We start from the raw sequence: 21,142 nt of genomic DNA, 5'->3' as shown, positions 1-21,142 counted from the left end.
ATATTGGTTACAGTTATGTGAAGGTTACAAACATGACACTTTCATCAATCATCCTTCAATTTTTATCCTTGTTACTTGCAAAAGAGAAGGTATACCCCTTGAAGGTATACACAACATTTAACATGGTTAAGTTAATCACTATTTGACATGTCCCAAATTGTTACTGCAGCTGAAAAATAGCAAGGCTTGTATGATGACTGCACTAACACCAAAAAACTATTAGCATTTCTATTGATATAGCGAACAAAACAAAGCACAGAAATTCTTGTGACAACTCTACAAATAATGATAAAAATTCAAGTTACATATGATTATCAGATTTTTGATTTGTGCATTCAAAACAATAAACCTCCAAAATACATGCACACAATCCATTCAAAATGTAAGTAACAAATCTATACCACAGCAGTAATAGTTTCCCTCCAAGCTCTAATATGACTTGTTTGCATGTACAGAAATGCTAGACAATAATATAAAGACGACATTTGTTGCACTAAACTTTAAAAACATTTCAAGTACACCAAGAATGGAAACACAATTAATCAGAGAAAAGATTCAGCATACTTACAGCATAAATGTTTCCAAGAGTGTAATGGCTTGTAAGAAAGTCAGTGGATACATCCAGTGCTGCATGAATCAATATGGCTGCATCTGCTGAGAAATGGGCTCGATGCAAGACATTGGCCAAATTCATCAATGCTATATCTTTATGTTGCCTGTTAAAAATATATACACAGTGTAGCAAACTTAATTTTTGTAAGAAATTCACAAGTTCTTTAGCTCATTTAACAAGTTTATACCATCAGTAATAAACAGTAACTTAAATTATTGGATAGAATTGGACCACATTTATGTGCTTTCCTGAACCGTCAACAACTTATTATACAACGTGTGAAGGGATACGAACTAAACAACTCAGCTGCTGCTTCCAAAACTCCTCAAATGCAAATCTTTCTAAATGTAAAGTCCTGGATTATTCTGTGTGTATTTGTATCACCTGCAAACATAATATTTTGATGTACAGGTTCACAGTCGGACCTTTCAACAAGTGCATAGAACACAACCATATCTAGGAGAGTACAGTATTGCGATTCTACTGCGTTTATGCTTTTGAAGATGCCATCATAGGGCAGACCTGGACACCACACTGTTGAGAAGGCAGAGCTAGACATGGCTGGTTGACTGTTGTGCTCAAATTTAACACTTTAGCCCCTCTAGCAGACAGAAAGTGATAGAATTCTATGATACAATTCCATATCTAGACAATTATCCTATGAAACAGCAACATCACATGGTGTGTTCCCTTCGGATAAGAGAGACATACCCCAGACTCTTGTCCTGTAGCACAGAATGCACCTCTCTCCTAGGATTGCCATTACTAGAACAACCATTAACAAAAGAAAATATTTGTTCCAAAGTTTGAGTACAAGATCAGACGGTACATAACTGATGCCATCTTTGCTGTACTGAAGAATAAAAGACAGAATGTTGAAGTTTAAAATTGACAGTAAAGATCTTCAATCAGCCTATCTACCCTCTATTACCATGAATGAAATAACTTGTATGCACACAGAATCTCATCACATTGCTCAAGTTGCCCCAAAGCACTTTACATCCAATTATTTCCTGGCAGCCATTTTACACAAAGCAAATGAGACAAATGACCATCATTCTATTTTTGATGTTGTTTGGTTGTGGGAGGAATGTTGGCCAGGATACCAGGAGAAACATTATTAAGTGCTAAGTTTTTCATTTCACAATTGTTTTCTCACTTGGTTTCTGGAAACTTACCGTGGAGAAAAGTGTAGTGCCCGAATGACGCATTCTACCACCTGGTATGGCTCATTCTTCATCCTCCAGTAAAAGGAAGCCATGTTATATAGCACCCATGAAGATGTATTCTAAAATAATAATGAAAATATTGTAATAATAAAAGCATTAGATTAACAGCAATTGATAGAAATATTGAGGTGGAAATTGCGGTCAGAGGCTTGCCGCGGGCGAATGCCTCCGAACCGCAAGAAAATTCCACACTACACAATTGCGTCAGGCCTTTGAAGAATTGCACTCATGGGCCTGCAGGCATACACCTGCGTACAGGCCCACGTATCCCAGGGGCGCATGCAGTTCGCAAGTGTCCCTATGATCACATGGTCCAGCCCAACAAATCACAAAGGGGATTCCCATTATGCTTATGGGGATTTCATTTATAAATGGAATCGCCATAAGTTTGATAGGAATCCCCTAAAAACACTCACAGCACTTAAATAAAAATAAATCACCAATTGTTCAAAATTAATTAAAATACAATTTAATTAAACATTTAAAACAAAAATGTAATTTTATGAAAAATAAATGTAAACATTTTTAAAGGGACTAAAAATAACCAAAACTAATTTTAAAGGTTTTTGAATGTTTAAATCATTTGTAAAATTGTACTTTATTATTTATTTAAACCCTTACGCTGGTAAAGGGCTTTTACCAGGTGTAAGAGTTTTGTGGCCATTTGATTGGCAACTAGCCCAACTCTGCGATAGCAACTGTCCATTTCTTGCAGTTAGGTACGATATGTCGAGCAGAATCATGAGGAAACCCAGCACTTATGACCGTGTACACACATAGGCCCCTGAAAATCCAGGCCGTTGTTTTATGTAAACATGGACACTTGAAATCTGGCATTTTAACCCCTTATGTGACATTATTCTTACTGAAATCTTCAGAGTCAGGCATTAAAAAACCTACTGACATGTGAAACTTGCATTAATTGGTCTTACTGAACAACTTAAATGCATTTAGTTGTTATTCATACAGTTTGAGGACTATATAAATTTAAAAATAATAGAGCAAATTCTATTAGATCAATAATATTTCTAAATGTTTTACAGTCCACAAAACCCAAGTAAAAATTGTTGAAGCAGTGTAGCTTTTTGACATTTGGATAGAATACTTAGAACTGATGTGACAATTTGGTAATGTATTCATACGATAGATTTCAAAATGGTTCGAAGGCACAAAGTCATATTCAATTCAGTACGATTTCCACATACGTACAAAAAAAACCGAATTTATCATCTTTTTCCATGAAGCTCAAATTTTCTTTTCAATATAATTTTGCACAACATAGTGACTGAAGAGAAATTGTGCTGAATAAATTCATATTCGACATACACTTGCTTACTGTGAAAATGGGTTTGGAAAACTCCATTAAAATTCAGGAAACTAATTTTAAAGTCACAAATATATATTGGGACTTTTCCTTGGAGAATGGCATCAAACATATCAAATTAATTATCCTGCTTCAACCACCATTTTTGATTGAGCTGACAAACATCATTACCTTCGCTTTGAGTCTAGCTGCTGAAAATAATTAGTGCTGAAAGTTGCAGAAACTAAAGCTAATCCAACTCTTCCCCTTAGGACCAACAGATGAATGGAGGGATAACTTAACACACAATTAGGTATAAAGTAATATGATCAGAGGTGACTGCAGATGTGTATGTGACCCCAAATTCACAACTGGATCCCGCTCCAATGAACATTTTGGACATACAAGGTACTTTACTGCCTCTCCAATTCATAAATGGTTAGTAACAAATTGATACAAGATAATCGTAACTACTTATGATACATAGCAATGACTTTGCCACATTATACACAATAGACATCTGGCCGGGGTACAATACGGTAGAAAAATAATCACGCATTCTGCCACAAGACGGTGCAATGTGCAGATGTATTAATTTTAGAAGGTACCAAGAAGGTACCTTGTTAATGGTCACTTGGAAAATATGGGTTAATGTGGCAGCCAGCACAGATTTATTAAAGGCAAATCATGTTTGACTAATTTAATTGAGTTCTTTGATGAAGTAACCGAGGGGGTTGCTGAAGGTAGTGCGGTTGATGTGTACATGGACTTTTAAAAGGGCCTTCATAACATATCACATAATACACTTAACAGCAAAATTTAAGCCCATGGGATTAAAGGGTCAGCGGCTGAATAAATACAAAATTGGCGAAAGATCCGAAAGTAGAGGCCGGTGGTGAACAATTGTTTTTCAGACGGGAGAGAAGTATATATACACAATGGTGTCACCCAGGGATCAGTATTAGGACCACTGCTCTTTCCGGTATATATTAATGGCCTGGATCTGGGTATACATTGCATAACTTTAAAGTTTGCAGATGACACAAGAAACACTGAGAAAGATAGTAATAGACTATCCATATGGCAGATCGAATTCAATTCAAAGTGTGAAGTGATGCATTTTGGTAGGAAGAATGAGCAGAGGCAATATGAACTAAATACAATTTTAATAAAATGCAAAGAGAGAGAGACAAATTATACACAAATCTTTGAAGTTGGCAGGACAAGTTTGAAAGGCCATTAAAAAAACAATAAGGGATCCTTGGCTTTATAAATAGAGGCATAGCATACAAAAGTAAGAACTAACTTGATTGAATTTTTCAAGGAGGTAACCAGGAGGGTCGATGAAGGCAAAGCGTATGATGTAGTGTATATGGATTTTAGCAAAGCTTTTGATAAGATCCCACATAGCAGACTGGACGCAAAAGTAAAAGCCCATGGGATCCAGGGCAAAGTGGCAAGTTGAAGCCAAAATTGGCTCAGAGGCAGGAAGCAAAGGGCAATGGTTGATGGGTATTTTTGCGACTGGCAGGGCTCAGTATTAGGTCCCTTGCTTTTTATGATATAGCTTAGCGTCCTCGTCCAGGCCAACATCCCCAGCATTGAAGCACTGAACACACTTGATCAGTTCCGCTGGGCAGGCCACATAGTTCGCATGCCAGACACGAGACTCCCAAAGCAAGCGTTCTACTCAGAACTCGTCCACAGCAAACGAGCCAAAGGTGGGCAGCGGAAACTTTACAAGGACACCCTCAAAGCTTCCGTGATAAAGTGCGACAACCCCACTGACACCTGGGAGTCCCTGGCCAAAGACCGCCCTAAGTGGAGGAAGTGCATACAGGAGGGCGCCGAGCCCCTCGAGTCTCGTCGCCGAGAGCGTGCAGAAATCAAGTGCAGGCAGCGGAAGGAGCGTGCGGCAAACCAGACTCCCCGCCCACCTTTTCCTTCAACCACCGTCTGTCCCACCTGTGACAGAGACTATGGTTCTCGTATTGGACTGTTCAGCCACCTAAGAACTCATGCTAAGAGTGGAAGCCAGTCTTCTTTGATTCCGAGAGACTGCCTATGATGATGATGATGATGAGACTTGAATATAGAGTAAACCAGGAAATAGTGGGGGCTTGTAAAAAGGGAACAGCAATAAACACGGGTGATTTTAACCTCCATATTGATTGGACAAATCGAATTGGTTAGGGTAGCCTTGAGGAAGAGTTCATAGAATGCATAAGGGATGGCGAGGTTCCTTGAGCAGTATGTAACGGAACCAACCAGAGGACAGGCTATCTTAGATTTTGTCCTGTGCATTGAGACAGGATTAATAAACAATCTTCTAGTAAAGGATCCCCTTGGAATGAGTGATCATAGCATGATTGAATTTCAAATTCAGATGGAGGATGAGAAAGTTGGATCTCTACCCAGCGTACTAAGCTTAAATAAAGGAGACTATGAAGGTATGAGGGCAGAGTTGGCTAAAGTGGACTGGGAAAATAGATTAAAGTGTAGGACGGTTGATGAATAGTGGTGTACATTTAAGGAGATATTTCACAACTCTCAAGAAAAATATATTCCAGTGAGGAGGAAAGGCGTAAGAGAAAAGATAGCCATCCATGGCTAACTAAAGAAAGGTATCCAATTAAAAACAAGGGCATACAATGTGGCCAAAACTAGTGGGAGGACAGAAGATTGGGAAGCTTTTAAAGCCTAACAAAGGATGACTAAAAAAATGATTAAGAAAGGGAAGATAGACAATGAAAGTAAACTAGCACGAAATATAAAAACAGATATCAAGAGTTTCTATAGGTATATAAAAAGGAAAAAGGTATACAAGGCTTGCATCCTACAGTCTTAAGAGAAGTAGTGGCAGAGATAGTGGATGCATTGGTTGTAATTTACCAAATTTCCCTGGATTCTGGGGAGGTCCTAGAAGAATGGAAAACTGCAAATGTAATGCCCCTATTTAAAAAAGGAGGCAGACAAAAAGCAGGAAACTATAGACCAGTTAACCTAACAGCTGTGGTTGGGAAGATGTTGGAGTCCATTATTAAAGAAGCAGAAGCAGGTCATTTGGAAAAGCAAAATGCGGTCAGGCAGAGTCAGCTTGGATTTATGAAGGGGAAGTCATGTTTGACAAATTAGCTAGAATTCTTTAAGGATGTAACGAACAGGGTGGATAAAGGGGAACCAGTGAATGTGGTGCATTTGGACTTCCAGAAGGCATTTGACAAGGTACCACATAAAAGGTTACTGCACAAGATAAAAGTTCACAGGGTTGGGGGTAATATATTAGCATGGATAGAGGATTGGCTAACAAACAGAAAACAGAGTAGGGATAAATGGTTCATTCTCGGGTTGGCAATCAGTAACCAGTGGGATGCCGCAGGGATCAGTGCTGGGACCCCAACTATTTACAATCTATATTAACGACATGGAGGAAGGGACAGAGTGTAACGTAGCCAAGTTTGCCGACGATACAAAGATGGGAGGAAAAGCAATGTGTGAGGAGAACAGAAAAAATCTGCAAAAGGACATAGACAGGCTTAGTGAGTGGGCAAAAATTTGGCAGATGGAGTATAATGGAAAGTGTGAGGTCATGCATTTTGGCTGGCAGAAAAAAAATTAAAGAGCAAGTTATTATTTAAATGGAGAAAGATTGCAAAGTGCTGCAGTACAGCAGGACCTGAGGGTACTTGTGCATGAAACACAAAAGGTTAGTATGCAGGTACAGCAAGTGATCAGGAAGCCCAATGGAATCTTGGCCTTTAGTGCAAAGGGGATGGAGTATAAAAGCAGGGAAGTCTTGCTACAGTTGTACAGCGTATTGGTGAGGCCACACCTGGAATACTATGTGCAGTTCTGGTTTCCATATTATGAAAGGATATACTGGCCAGTTCAGAGAAGGTTCACAAGGTTGATTCCAGAGATGAGGAGGTTGACTTAGGAGGAAAGATTGAGTAGGTTGGGCCTCTACTCATTGGAATTCAGAAGAATGAGAGGTGATCTTATCGAAACGTATAAGATTATGAGGGGGCTTGACAAGGTGGATGCAGAGAGGATGTTTCCACTGATGGGGGAGACTAGAACTAGAGGCCATAATCTTAGAATAAGGGGACGCCCAATTAAAATTGAGATGAGGAGAAATTTCCTCTGAGGGTAGATCTGTGGAATTCGATGCCTCAGAGAGCTGTAAATTTAAGACAGAAATAATGAGTTTCTTAAACGAAATGGGAATAAGGGGTTGTGGAGTGGGCAGGGAAGTGGACCTTAGGCCATGATCAGATTAGCCATGATCATATTAAATGGCGGAGCAGGCTCGAGGGGTTATATGGCATACTCCTGCTCCTATTTCTTAAGTTCTTATGTACAATTAAGAAGCTTGCAGATGATACTAAAATTGGTTGTGTGGTTGATAATGAAGAAGAAAGCTACAGACTGCAGGAAGATATCAATCAACTGGTCAGGTGGGCAGAACAGTGGCAAATTATATTTAATCCAGAAGTGTGAGGTAATGCATTTGGGGAGGGCTAACAAGGAAAGGGAATACACATTAAATGGTTGGATACTGAGAAGTGTAGAGGAACAAAGGGACCTTGGAGTGCATGCCCGCAGATCCCTGAAAGTAGCAGGCCAGGTAGATAAGATGGTTAAGAAGGCATACGGAATGCTTGCCTTTATTAGCAGAAGCAAGGTGGGGGGGGGGTTATGCTTGAACTATCTAAAACATTGGTTAGGCCACAGTGGAGTACTGCGTGCAGTTCTGGTCACCGCATTACAGGAAGGACGTGATTGCACTGGAGAGGGTACAGAGGAGATTTACGAGGATGTTGCCGGGAATGGAGAATCTAAGCTATGAGGACAGATTAGATAGGCTGGATTTGTTTTCGTTGGAACAGAGGGGGCTCAGGGGAGTCCTCATTGAGGTGCATAAAATTATGAGGGGCCTAGATATAGTGGACAGAAAGGGCCTAATTCTCTTAGCAGAGAGGTCAACAACCAGGGGATATAAATTTGAAATAATTGATAGAAGATCTAATGGGGATTTGAGGGGAAATTTCTTCATGCAGGGGGTTGTGGGGGTCTGAAACTCACTGTCTGAAAGGGTGGTAGAGGGAGAAACACTATACACATTTACAAAGTACTTGGATGTGCACCTGGAGTGCCGTAACCTGCAGGGTTACAGACTTAGAGCTGGAAAGTGGGATTAGGCTGGATAGCCTCTTGTTGGCCGGCATGGACACAATGGGCCAAAATGGCCTCCTTCCATGCTGTAAACTTCTATAAATCTATGCTAAACCTTCAGAAATTACTGGTTCGGCGCCACCTGTGGTATTGTGCATAATTCTGGGCACCACACTTTGGGAAGGATATCAAGACCTTAGAGAGGGTGCAGAGGAGATTTACTGGAATAATACCAGGGATGCAGCACTTGCGCGGCGTGACTAGAGAAGCTTGGTTTTTTTTTTCCTTAGAAGGTTATGGGGAGATGTAGTAGAAGTGTTCAAAATCATGAAGGGTTTTGATAGAGTAAATAATAAGAAACTGTCTCCAGCAAAAAGGTTGGTAACCAGAGGACACAGATATAAGGTGATAGGCAAAAGAACCAGAGGCGAGGAGAATTTTAAATTTTTTATTTTATTTATGATGATCTGGAAGGGTTTGAAGGGTTGGTGGAAGCAGATTTAATAATAACTTCCAAAAGGGAATTTGCAGGGCTATGGGGAAAGGGCAGGGGAGTAGGACTAATTGGATAGCTCTTTCAAAGAGCTAGCATGTTGGACCGAATTCCTGTATCATTCTATGATACCATAGGCACATTGCAAGGAATGCAGGGACAGCTTACACTAACTGCATTCACACTCTTCACAGCCAATAAAAACAAATGGTTAAATAAGGAAAAAAATGTAAGTTGTACCTTCAGCAAGGCTGCATTAATTCTATGCCCTATTTCTTCAATGCTTCTACCTAATCTTCTTGATAAGCTGATGAAGATAGGATCCTCTTTTGATAATACTGGTGCTGTAAGATTAATTCGCTCTTGGATACCCTAGAAACAAAAGTTTTATTTATTACTAATCATTTTAATTTTCAAATCCCAAAACTTGGAAGTATAAATTGTTTGTGTTCTTTACTAAAACCAAGGTTAAATTGGTTTATACCACATGCAGTAAACCTATACGACGTTGATGACTTCTTGCCCTTCATGCAGTGTATAACACTCTTATAATGATAACATTTGCTGCAAATCTAGCTTTTGGAACAGATGGACAATTAACCCTGCTACATAACATTGATTACTTTGTGAATTAGATTAAAATGAAACATCTTTTCACTCTTCGTTTGATTGCTAGCATCGAGAACTCCCATGTAAGATGCAGATTGCTAAACAAAGAACAGAGTGAATTTATATTTTCCTTACTGCCTCAGAGTGAGATTGCGACAAACACATTCACTATAAACATGGGACTGATTAAACTGAATTTATTTTGGACCCTTGCAAGCAATACAGGGTAGCTTTTCAGCTCCTCAGATGGGGCTGGATTTGAACTCAAGTCCAAAGGATGCTGTACGCAGCATTCTTTCACACAGGTTTTTGATGAGAGTCAGAGGTTTAGAAATCTTCTGAGTTAAATGGCATCCATACTGCTATTTCACATTTATTGGCATTACCAGTAAGAGGTACACACTTCGGGCTCAATTTTCCCCAAAGCATTTTTTTGGCGTATTTGAAGAGTTACGCCCGATTTTTGGGGACCTAAGTACGCCAAAAAAAAGTATTCTAAGTTTCCCTGTTGGATTTCTTCATTTTGGCGTAGCGTAACCCGGCCTTTAGTTTTGAGGGTGGAGCCTTGATCTGCGCCATGGTAACCAGGGACACAATGCGAGCTGAGGCTGCAAAGTGAAGCATACAGCAGCTCCCAACACATTAAAAGATTTGAAAAACACATAGCAGCAACTTACCTCCAACCCCGCCCGAAGGGCTTGGCGGTTCGGTCGCATTCTCGGTCTCCTGATATTTTTTCTCTCTCTCTCTCTGAGCTGTGTGTGTGAACCGTGGACCGAGAATGGGATCGGACCGGGAGAATGGGGACCGGACAGCCTTTGGGCGGGGCTGGAGGCAAGTTGCTGCTATGTGTTTTTCAATTCTTTTAGCGTGTCCGGGCATCTGCTGCTCTGATTTCCTTACCTGCGCCGATTTCCTTAACTCTAGGGAAGGTTCTTCTGCAGAGGCCACTTATGCTGGCCTAAGAAGAACTGGAGTAACTCTCAGCTGGCTAAACTTCCCGAAATGGCATAGGTGGCTGTTTACGCCCCCTTTGGCTGAAAAAAAAAACTGGCCTAAAAAAATCGTAACTGAGTTACACTGGTTCAAATTGATTGGGGAAACTGTGGTTTTTCAACTTATGCCAAAAAGAGCAGCCTGCTCCAAAAAAAACAGCATAAATCACTGGGGAAAAATTGAGCTTGCCTTTCTTAGGAACTCCAAAGCTGGTGGTGTACATACAATAAAATATAACGTGCAAGATGGAGTTTTGAGATACCTATAGTTCTGCAGAACTTGGATACCTAGTACAGTTCTAGGCTTCGATTCAAATTATCACTTTGTCCCATTACATCTTTCCATACTTACAAAAAAGCCTATCTTCAACTGTTACCTTCGTTCTCTCAATAAATGCCGTACTGCCTGCTCAGTCTCTGCTATTTTCCATGTGCGATGTACTTAGATGTCCTTTTACATATAAATTCAAATTATTATTGCCTTTTCTTTAAAACTTTGGAAGCATGAGGAATAAAAAAAAAAAATTACCACCCTCTCCAAAATATCCTATCGGAAGTTAAGATTTTAACCAAGTGTTTAAGAGTGTTATTTTAAGTTCAAGTTCAATTCTCTTTCTGATCAAATGAGTCTGCAGAAAAGCATTTACCCTTAAGTGCTGAAAGGCATGAATACTAAATGGAAGCTCCATCATTTTTGTACAGTCTGGTGTTTCTAGGTCTGGAGGTAATGGGGTCTTTGCATCAATGTACTCTTCAGGGCTGCAAGAAAAAAACAATGTCAACCTCTGCATTTTACAAGAAACTGTAGCTATGTAAAAAACCAAACTACTGGAAGGCAAACTGGTTTGAAAATATACACACCTGCAATATATATTAAAAAATTACAAAATACTCATTCAAAAATAAAGTTGCAAGCTTATAAATTAATATCCACAGAAAGAATATAGAGTCCTCGCACAAATTAGTCACAAGAAATGGTCAAGTATTGCAATAGGAGCACTGATTCCACAATTCAGTGTCTGCAGGTTTAAGTTCTAGGTCTGACCAATGCAGTATCTATCATTCAGTGTTAGAAAGAATTCATTCAACTCTTGGCATATGCATTTACAATTTCAAAGTAGTGGGGTTTCATTTCAAAATGGGGATAATTGACATTACTTTTTATTCACCACTTCAAGTGTACCATCTTTTGGATAATCAAGTTGATTGGTTACCAATTGTAGAGATTCTGGCTTTGATTTACATTTACCTGTGGTTAAAGAAGAACAAAATGCCATCTGCAAAAAAAGGTGGGACTTACTGTAATTTTCATTACCAGTTCACCTCTGATGCAAGGCATAACTTTTCAGCTGATCCTTGGTATCAGGCTACCAATCTAATGCCATCAGTCATGAACACAATAGGGATCATTTCCATAAGAAATCCTAGAAATCAAAGCCAAGGATGAAACCGGTTGCTAATTAGGAGGTACCCGAGATAGAAAAGGATAGTTCTGGCAATAAGCAAACTTTTCCCTTCTCGGATGCCTCCCAAGTATCATTCATGCACGACCTGGATTTCCAGAGTTCCCTATGGAGTCACTCCTGTACTCACTCATGATTGACATTACTGCAGTGGCTCTCTGGTGTGATGAGAGGACAGAAATGACAGATCTCGGGCACTAGTCAATTCAAGGTATTCTCTAAACTGCTTGTGAGCAGGTTGCCTTTCCATACTTCAGCTGGCAAACTGCACACAACATGCAGGGGAGCTAAAGAAAAACCTTTAAAAAGTTTTTTTTTTTTTTAAAAACCTGATATCCTTGCTTTCCAGAGAAATGTATGTTCCATCATATAGATCGAGGTCCCCAAGAGGCACTTTGGCTTTAATGCAGTCAGAATCCTCTTTGTAATGTCTCTGTTCCAAACCTGTGTCCCGATCTTCATTTTCTTCTATATGAATTTTCTGAGCTACTAAATGTTTCTGTGTACAGAGAGGGTGCATGATCAGTTTTAATGGTTAAAAACAAGGCTTTACACAGTTTACTTTTTCCATCAGAACATGACATTACCGAGTGTAAATTGTTCCACAATGAAGACACATGGCCTCAATAAATGTCATAGTTTTTAATAATCTGTGTGATTTAAGATTGGAGCAATTTGTATCATAAATCTTAAACACCACATAACTGGAATCACCGAGACTTGGCAATAGATCTTTGGTTGCAACTTTTTTAAAAAAATAGTAGCCGAGTTTAGGTTTTCCTAGAATCTACATTTTTCTTTTGCTAATCAAGTATACGACTGAGAAACACTCACATTTTCCCCAAACAGCTTTTGCCACAAGTCGTTTAATGATTGTTTTGCCAACTTGATGTCAAAAACGGAAGCTAGCAGTTAACAATGAATTAAACAAAATCAAAGAAGATAGCTCTCATCACATTATTTTTCTTTTGATTTAGTAGCAATCTTTCTCTTTATTCTCATCCAAATACTCTGTTCATATAGGTCACCTTAGCAAGTATTATAGGAAGACTACATGAACTGACATTCTGCCCCCAACTTATATACTGAAACTGGTATACTGGGGAGGCGTGTATATCACACACCAACGTCAAGTGTTCTCGCTCAGACCAACATCCCCAGCATTGAAGCATTGACCATGCTCAATCAGCAGATGCATAGGCCACATCGCCCGCATGCCCGATACTAGACTCCAAAGACAAGCGCTCTACTCAGAGCTCCAACACGGCAAGCGAGTCCCAGGTGGGCAGAGGAAATGCTTCAAGAACACCCTCAAAGCTTCCTTGAAAAAGTGCAACATCCCCATCGACACCTGGGTATCCCTGTCCCAAGACTGCTCAAAGTGGAGGAGAAGCATCCGGGAAGACACCGAACACAGTCTCTTTGCCGGGAGCAAGCGGAAGCCAAGCACAAACAGCAGAAGGAGCGCACGACAATCCAAGCACCCCACCCATCCCTCCAACCACTGTCTGCCCCACCTGTGACAGAGACTGTAGGTCCCGCATTGGACTCATCAGTCACCTGAGAACTCATTAGTGTGGAAGCAAGTCATTCTCGACTCCGAGGGACTGCCTAATAAAAAGGTATCACACAAACTAAGACTGCTCAAATGGACCTTTCCTTCTATTTACTAAACATGTCCTCCCACTTTCAACCTTGATGCATTTGGCAGTTAATATACCAAAAGTCTGCATACCTTCAGGTCTCGCAGTACGATCTCAAATCTGCTATCTGGAAGGATTTGAAAGCTCTAGATTTTCCTCCTTTTTATGTGGTCTCCACAGCAGGTTTGTTGAGATTATATGTCCCTTACCCCCTGAATTCTCATGAAGCTGTCTGGATTTGGATTCAATCTATTCAAATCCAAATCTGCAGAGCAAATAAATCTAAAGGTTGAGCACTCAATAATAAATCGTTTGCCCACTGCATTAATCAAATTGAAACTTTTCAACCATTCAAATTTTGAATGGAAAGAACAAAAAATGAATGACAAGCATACAATACTTGAAGAAGCCATTCGATAGAGATTCTTTAAAAAATACTGAAATGGGGAAGTTTACAGGCAAAACTATTCAAGCTTGCTAGTCAGATGACAATGTCCTTCAAGTTATTATTCTTTAGCCTATAATACAATACAACATTTTAAAAAGGTATTGTAATCTTTGCTTACAGTGGTTTCATAACATCTTAAACATTACAGCTGTTTTTAAAAATTCCTCTACCCTCAAGTTTCATGCATCTTCGTCAAAAAAAGGATTCTCAACCTACTTCCAACTCTTTGAGGTAGTCGACTGTAGCTTCCTGTCTCATAAACACCACCAAATCATGGGGGTGTTTCAAATTAAGAGGAGAATCCACCTGCCAAAAACAATAGGAACATTACAGCATTTCCAATCATTTCAAAATACTATTTTAATTGAACAGCTGCATTATCACAAATTATGTATATTTTTTCATACAATGCTTTATCATTTGTCTCGGAAACATCTCGAAGCATTCGGCAGACAACGAATTAAGACAGATGCCCAATGAAGTCAGTGAGACTAGCTATATACAAAAATTCCAACGCTGTCCAGTCTTCCCCTGAAGTCTAAACACCAACCAATCAGGAAGCAGTCTTTACCAGTCCTAGGAACTTTAAAGGGCTTAAGTCCATTGCTGTTGAAAGCAGAAAGAACAGGATCTGGGGAGGAGCTTCCCAGGTTGGATTAAAAGATCTTATGGGCCACATAATTGACCGGGGCACTGTTGGAGCAAAGTTCAGAAAGCTTTACTCTGCATCTGGCCATACATGCAAGAACAAATATTTTTCACTTTGATAAGGACAAAGATTCAAGCTTATGCAGTAGGGGTCACGTTCAGAAATGTATGTTTTGTGTGCACAGGTGCTGACCTCTGTCCTGTATCTGTGGATTTTGGTTTGATGGTTAGATTCCAAGCGTGATGCGATGCCCGGCACAGTATGTACACAAACAAGATGTTCCTAAAACTGACCTCCACTGAAATATATTAATATATGGCAGCTAGGTAACAGGTTCTTTACCCCTATCTATAATTAAAACACTTTTGCGTAAAATCATAATTTATATCAGAGCATCTGGGGTACTATGACTTTTTTTTTTTTAAAAACAACAAAAATAAATAATATGATAACATTATTTATCTCAATGTGAGAAAAGCTAACAGCAGCAGAACTTGTATTTATATAGCGCCTTCAGAAGTATTATGACAATAAATTTGAGACCGAGCCACACAAGGAGAAATTAAGGCAGGTGACCAAAAGCTTGGTGAAAGAGGTAGGTTTTAAGGAGGAAAAAGTAGAGAGGCAGAGAGGTTTAGGCAGAGAATTCCAGAGCTTGGGGCCTAGGCAACAGAAAGCATGGCCACCAATGGTTAGAGACATAGACATAGAAAATAGGTGCAGGAGTAGGCCATTCGGCCCTTCGAGCCTGCACCATTCAATAAGATCATTCCCTCAGTACCCCTTTCCTGCTTTCTCTCCATACCCCTTGATCCCTTTAGCCGCAAGGGCCATATCTAATTCTCTCTTGAATATATCCAATGAACTGGCATCAACAACTCTCTGCAGCAGGGAATTCCACAGGTTAACAACTCTGAGTGAAGAAGTTTCTCCTCATCTCAGTCCTAAATGGCTTACCCCTTATCCTAAGACTGTGTCCCCTGGTTCTGGACTTCCCCAACATCGGGAACATTCTTCCTGCATCTAACATGCATGGCAGATGAAGTATAATGTGGATAAATGTGAGGTTATCCACTTTGGTGGTAAAAACAGAGACACAGACTATTATCTGAATGGTGACAGATTAGGAAAAGGGGAGGTGCAACGAGACCTGGGTGTCATGGTACATCAGTCATTGAAGGTTGGCATGCAGGTACAGCAGGCGGTTAAGAAAGCAAATGGCATGTTGGCCGCCTTAGCGAGGGGATTTGAGTACAGGGGCAGGGAGGTGTTGCTACAGTTGTACAGGGCCTTGATAAGGCCACACCTGGAGTATTGTGTACAGTTTTGGTCTCCTAACTTGAGGAAGGACATTCTTGCTATTGAGGGAGTGCAGCGAAGGTTCACCAGACTGATTCCCGGGATGGCGGGACTGACCTATCAAGAAAGACTGGATCAACTGGGCTTGCATTCACTGCAGTTAAGAAGAATGAGAGGGGACCTCATAGAAACGTTTAAAATTCTGACGGGTTTAGACAGGTTAGATGCAGGAAGAATGTTCCCAATGTTGAGGAAGTCCAGAACCAGGGGTCACAGTCTAAGGATAAGGGGTAAGCAATTTAGGACCAAAATGAGGAGAAACTTCTTCACCCAGAGAGTGGTGAACATGTGGAATTCTCTGCCACAGAAAGTTGAGGCCAATTCACTAAATATATTAAAAAAGGAGTTAGATGTAGTCCTTACTACTAGGGGGATCAAGGGGTATGGTGAGAAAGCAGGAATGGGGTACTGAAGTTGCATGTTCAGCCATGAACTCATTGAATGGCGGTGCAGGCTCAAAGGGCCGAATGGCCTACTCCTGAACCTATTTTCTATGTTTCTATGTTTCCAACTTGTCCAGTCCCGTCAGAATCTTATATGTTTCTATGAGATCCCCTCTCATCCTTCTAAACTCCAGTGAATACAGGTCCAGTCGATCCAGTCTCTCCTCATATGTCAGTCCAGCCATCCCGGGAATCAGTCTGGTGAACCTTCGCTGCCCTCCCTCAATAGCAAGAACGTCCTTCCTCAGATTAGGAGACCAAAACTGAACACAATATTCCAGGTGAAGCCTCACCAAGGCCCTGTGCAACTGCAGTAAGACCTCCCTGCTCCTATACTCAAATCCCCTAGCTATGAAGGCCAACATACCATTTGCTTTCTTCACCGCCTGCTGTACCTGCATGCCAACTTTCAATGACTGATGAACCATGACACCCAGGTCTCGTTGCAGCTCCCCTTTTCCTAATCTGCCGCCATTCAGATAATATTCTGCCTTCGTGTTTTTGCTACTAAAGTGGATAACCTCACATTTATTCACATTATACTGCATCTGTCATGAATTTGTCCACTCACCTAACCTGTCCAAGTCACCCTGCAGCCTTTTAGCATCTTCCTCACCGCTCACACCGCCACGCAGTTTAGTGTCATCTGCAAACTTGGAGATATTACACTCAATTCCTTCATCTAAATCATTAATGTACATTGTAAAGAGCTGGGGTCCCAGCACTGAGCCCTGCGGCACTCCACTAGTCACTGTTTGCCATTCTGAAAAGTACCAGTTTATCCTGACTCTCTGCTTCCTGTCTGCCAACCAGTTCTCTATGCACGTCAGTACATTATCCCCAATACCATATGCTTTGATTTTGAACACCAATCTCTTGTGTGGGACCTTGTCAAAAGTCTTTTGAAAGTCCAAATACATCACATCCACTGGTTCTCCATTGTCCACTCTACTAGTTACATCACCAAAAAATTCCAGAAGATTTGTCGAGCATAATTTCCCTTTCATAAATCCATGCTGACTTGGACTGATCCTGTCACTGCTTTCCAAATGCGCTGCTATTTCATTCGTAATAATTGATTCCAACATTTTCCCCACTACTAATGTCAGGCTAACTGGTCTATAATTGCCTGTTTTCTCTCTTCCTCTCTTTTTAAAAAGTGGTGTTACATTAGCTACCCTCCAGTCCATAGGAACTGATCCAGAGTCGATAGACTGTTGGAAAATGATCACCAATGCATCCACTATTTCTAGGGCCACTTCCTTAAGTACTCTGGGATGCAGACTATCAGGCCCCGGGGATTTATCAGCCTTCAATCCCATCAATTTCCCGCCTAATAAGGATATCCTCCAGTTCCTCCTTTTCACTAGACCCTCGGTCCCCTAGTACTTCCGGAAGGATATTTGCGTCTTCCTTCGTGAAGACAGAACCAAAGTATTTGTTCAATTGGTCTGCCATTTCTTTGTTCCCCATTATAAATTCACCTGAATCCGACTGCAAGGGACCTACGTTTGTCTTCACTAATCTTTTTCTCTTCACATATCAATAAAAGCTTTTGCAATCAGTTTTTATGTTCCCGGTAAGCTTCCTTTCGTACTCTATTTTCCCCTCTTAATTAAACCCTTTGTCTTCCTCTGCTGAATTCTAAATTTCTCCCAGTCCTTAGGTCTGCTGCTTTTTCTGGCCAATTTATATGCCTCTTCCTTGGATTTAACACTATCCTTAATTTCCCTTGTCAGCCACGGTTGAGCAACCTTCCCCATTTTATTTTTACACCAGACAGGGATGTACAATTGTTGAAGTTCATCCATGTGATCTTTAAATGTTTGCCATTGCCTATCCACCGTCAACCCTTTAAGTATAATTTGCCAGTCAATTCTAGCCAATTCACACCTCATACCATCAAAGTTACCTTTCCTTAAGTTCAGGACCCTCGTTTCTGAATTAAGTGCGTCACACTCCATCTTAAATAAAGAATTCTACCATATTATGGTTACTCTTCCCCAAGGGGCCTCGCACAACAAGATTGCTAATTAGTCCTTTCTCATTACACATCACCCAGTCTAGGTTGGCCAGCTTTCGAGTTGGTTCCTTGACATATTGGTCTAGAAAACCATCCCTAATACACTCCAGGAAATCCTCCTCCACCGCATTGCTACCAGTTTGGTTAGCCCAATAATCTGATAACTGCTGTACCCTTATTGCACGCATCCCTTATTTCTTGTTTGATGCTGTCCCCAACCTCACTACTACTGTTTGGTGGTCTATACACAACTCCCACTAGCGTTTTCTGCCCCTTGGTATTCCGTAGCTCCATCCATACCGACTCCACATCATCCAAGCTAATATCCTTCCTTACTATTGCATTAATTTCCTTTTTAACCAGCAATGCCACCCCGCCTCCTTTTCCTTTCTGTCTATCCTTCCTAAATGTTGAATACCCCTGGATGTTGAGTTCCCAGCCTTGGTCACCCTGGAGCCATGTCTCCGTGATGCCAATTACATCGTAACCGTTAACTGCTATCTGTGCAGTTAATTCGTCCACCTTGTTCCAAATACTCCGCGCATTGAGGCACAGAGCCTTCAGGCTTGTCTTTCTAACATACTTTGCCCCTTTAGAATTTTGCTGCAATGTGGCCCTTTTTGCTTTTAGGTTTCTCTGCCCTCCACTTTTACTTTTCTTCTTTCTATCTTTTGCTTCTGCCCTCATTCTACTTCCCTCTGTCTCCTTGCATAGGTTTCCATCCCCCTGCCATATTAGTTTAACTCCTCCCCAACAGCACTAGCAAACACTCCCCCTAGGACATTGGTTCGGGTCCTGCATGGGTGCAGGCCGTCCGGTTTGTACTGGTCCCACCTCCCCCAGAACCGGTTCTAATGTCTCAGGAATTTGAATCCCTCCCTTCTGCACCACTCCTATTCATCTGAGCTATCCTGCGATTCCTACTCTGACTAGCATGTGGCATTGGTAACAATCCTGAGATTACTACTTTTGAGGTCGTACTTTTTAATTTAGCTCCTAGCTCCCGAAATTCATGTCGTAGGACCGCATCCCGTTTTTTTTACCTATATCGTTGGTACCTATATGCACCATGACAACTGGTTGTTTATCTTCCCTTTTCAAAATGTCCTGCATCCGCTCCGAGATATCCTTGACCCTTGCACCAGGGAGGCAACATACCATCCTGGAGTCTCGGTTGCGGCCGCAGAAACGTCTATCTATTCCCTTTACAATAGAATCCCTTGCCACTATAGCTCTCCCACTCTTTTTCCTGCCCTCTTGTGCAGCAGAGCCACCCACGGTGCCATGAACTTGGCTGCTGCTGCTGCTCTCCCCTGATGAGTCATCCCCCTCAACAGTACCCAAAGCGGTGTATCTGTTTTGCAGGGGAATGACCACAGGTGACCCCTGCACTACCTTCCTTGCACTGCTCTTCCTGTTGGTCACTCATTCCCTATCTGGCTATGTACCCTTCACCTGCGGTAAGACCATCTCACTAAATGTGCTATTCACGTCATTCTCAGCATCGTGGATGCTCCAGAGTAAGTCCACCTGCAGCTCCAGTGCCGCAATGCGGTCCATCAGGAGTTGCAGGCGAATGCACTTCCCGCACATGCCACCTGCAAGTTTTCCTCCAAGTCACACAGAAGCCTGACTTGGAAATATATCGTCTTTCCTTCTTCAATGCTGGGTCAAAATCTTCTAATTCCTCACTTAACAGCATTGAGTGTACCTTCACCTTCTCAAGGGCAATTAGGGATGGGCAATAAATGCTGGCCTAGCCAGCGACACCTACATCCTGTAAATTAATTTTTAAAAAACATCTTGGGGCCGTGGTCAGATTTGTCGGCGGGATCTTCTTCTAGTGCAATGTTTTTTAAACTAGCGCAAAAGATCACGGAAACCTGAGTTGCATTTAAAATTCTGGTTACACCGCTTTCAGGTGAATTGGGCCGAAAAAAAAGTGCAACCAAGTGGAAACTCTAGGTCTGTATGTAAAATGATGCTGCTTAAAGTACACCAATGTTAGATCTCTTAATTTCCAATGAAATACGAACTCCGATTGTAGTTTTAACTTTTTAATCTTGGCAGAGAGCAACAAACTGCTGGCTGATTGCCAGTTTCTTTGTCTTACTGAAACACATGGTCAAAATGGCTGTATTTATGCCTGGATCAATTTACAGAAAAGAACTCGCCTTCTTTGACCTTATTGGCTCAATCAATATTCTTTTAACGTTTTAATTGGCTCGCTACCCAAGGTCCGAAAATGTCAAGTTGATTGATGAGTTAATGCAACATGCCGAGCTGCATGTAGCAGCCTTGACTTGGGGGTCTGTGAATTTTCAGTCTGTCTAAATGAGCCTGTTTGAATACTCTTATCAACCAATATCAGTTTATGGTTGTGTATATTGCCACTCTTCTTCAGTAACAAATGTTAGTTTTCAACAATAGCACCAAATGGTCAAAATGCAATCAAGTAACTCAACAGATACTGCTTCGGGCAAAACACTGAACAGCTTTAAAGTCATCCAAATACTTTCCAACATTTAATGCGATATGCCAGAAATTTTTTGCCTGAAACTATAAAAACAGCATTATGATTGGCTTATCAAAACTAACATATTCCAGCTTTCTCAACATTTCCTCCAAAATGTTACTTGTAATGTCCCAATCTAATTGTGAGCCACAATATTTTTGGTCAAATCTCTCAGATCCCAC

The 21,142-nt window shown here is 40.9% G+C and overlaps 1 protein-coding gene across 3 annotated transcripts in view; it reads right to left on the bottom strand.

The window, feature by feature from the left end:
• ttc17 (tetratricopeptide repeat domain 17) overlaps positions 1–21,142 on the bottom strand; it is a 178,764-nt gene that overhangs the window by 107,065 nt on the left and 50,557 nt on the right. For all 3 annotated transcript variants that reach the window (XM_070899666.1, XM_070899667.1, XM_070899668.1), the window contains 6 exons: positions 14,188–14,277; positions 12,210–12,379; positions 11,065–11,176; positions 9,054–9,185; positions 1,792–1,901; positions 569–716 (listed from right to left, as the gene is read on the bottom strand). In XM_070899666.1, the coding sequence (XP_070755767.1) occupies positions 569–716; positions 1,792–1,901; positions 9,054–9,185; positions 11,065–11,176; positions 12,210–12,379; positions 14,188–14,277 (762 nt within the window). The remainder of the gene's footprint in view (positions 1–568; positions 717–1,791; positions 1,902–9,053; positions 9,186–11,064; positions 11,177–12,209; positions 12,380–14,187; positions 14,278–21,142) is intronic.

Source organism: Pristiophorus japonicus, chromosome 14 (assembly GCF_044704955.1).
Source record: "Pristiophorus japonicus isolate sPriJap1 chromosome 14, sPriJap1.hap1, whole genome shotgun sequence".
Taxonomy (NCBI): domain Eukaryota; kingdom Metazoa; phylum Chordata; class Chondrichthyes; family Pristiophoridae; genus Pristiophorus; species Pristiophorus japonicus.
This window is presented reverse-complemented; position numbering and strand designations above follow the sequence as displayed.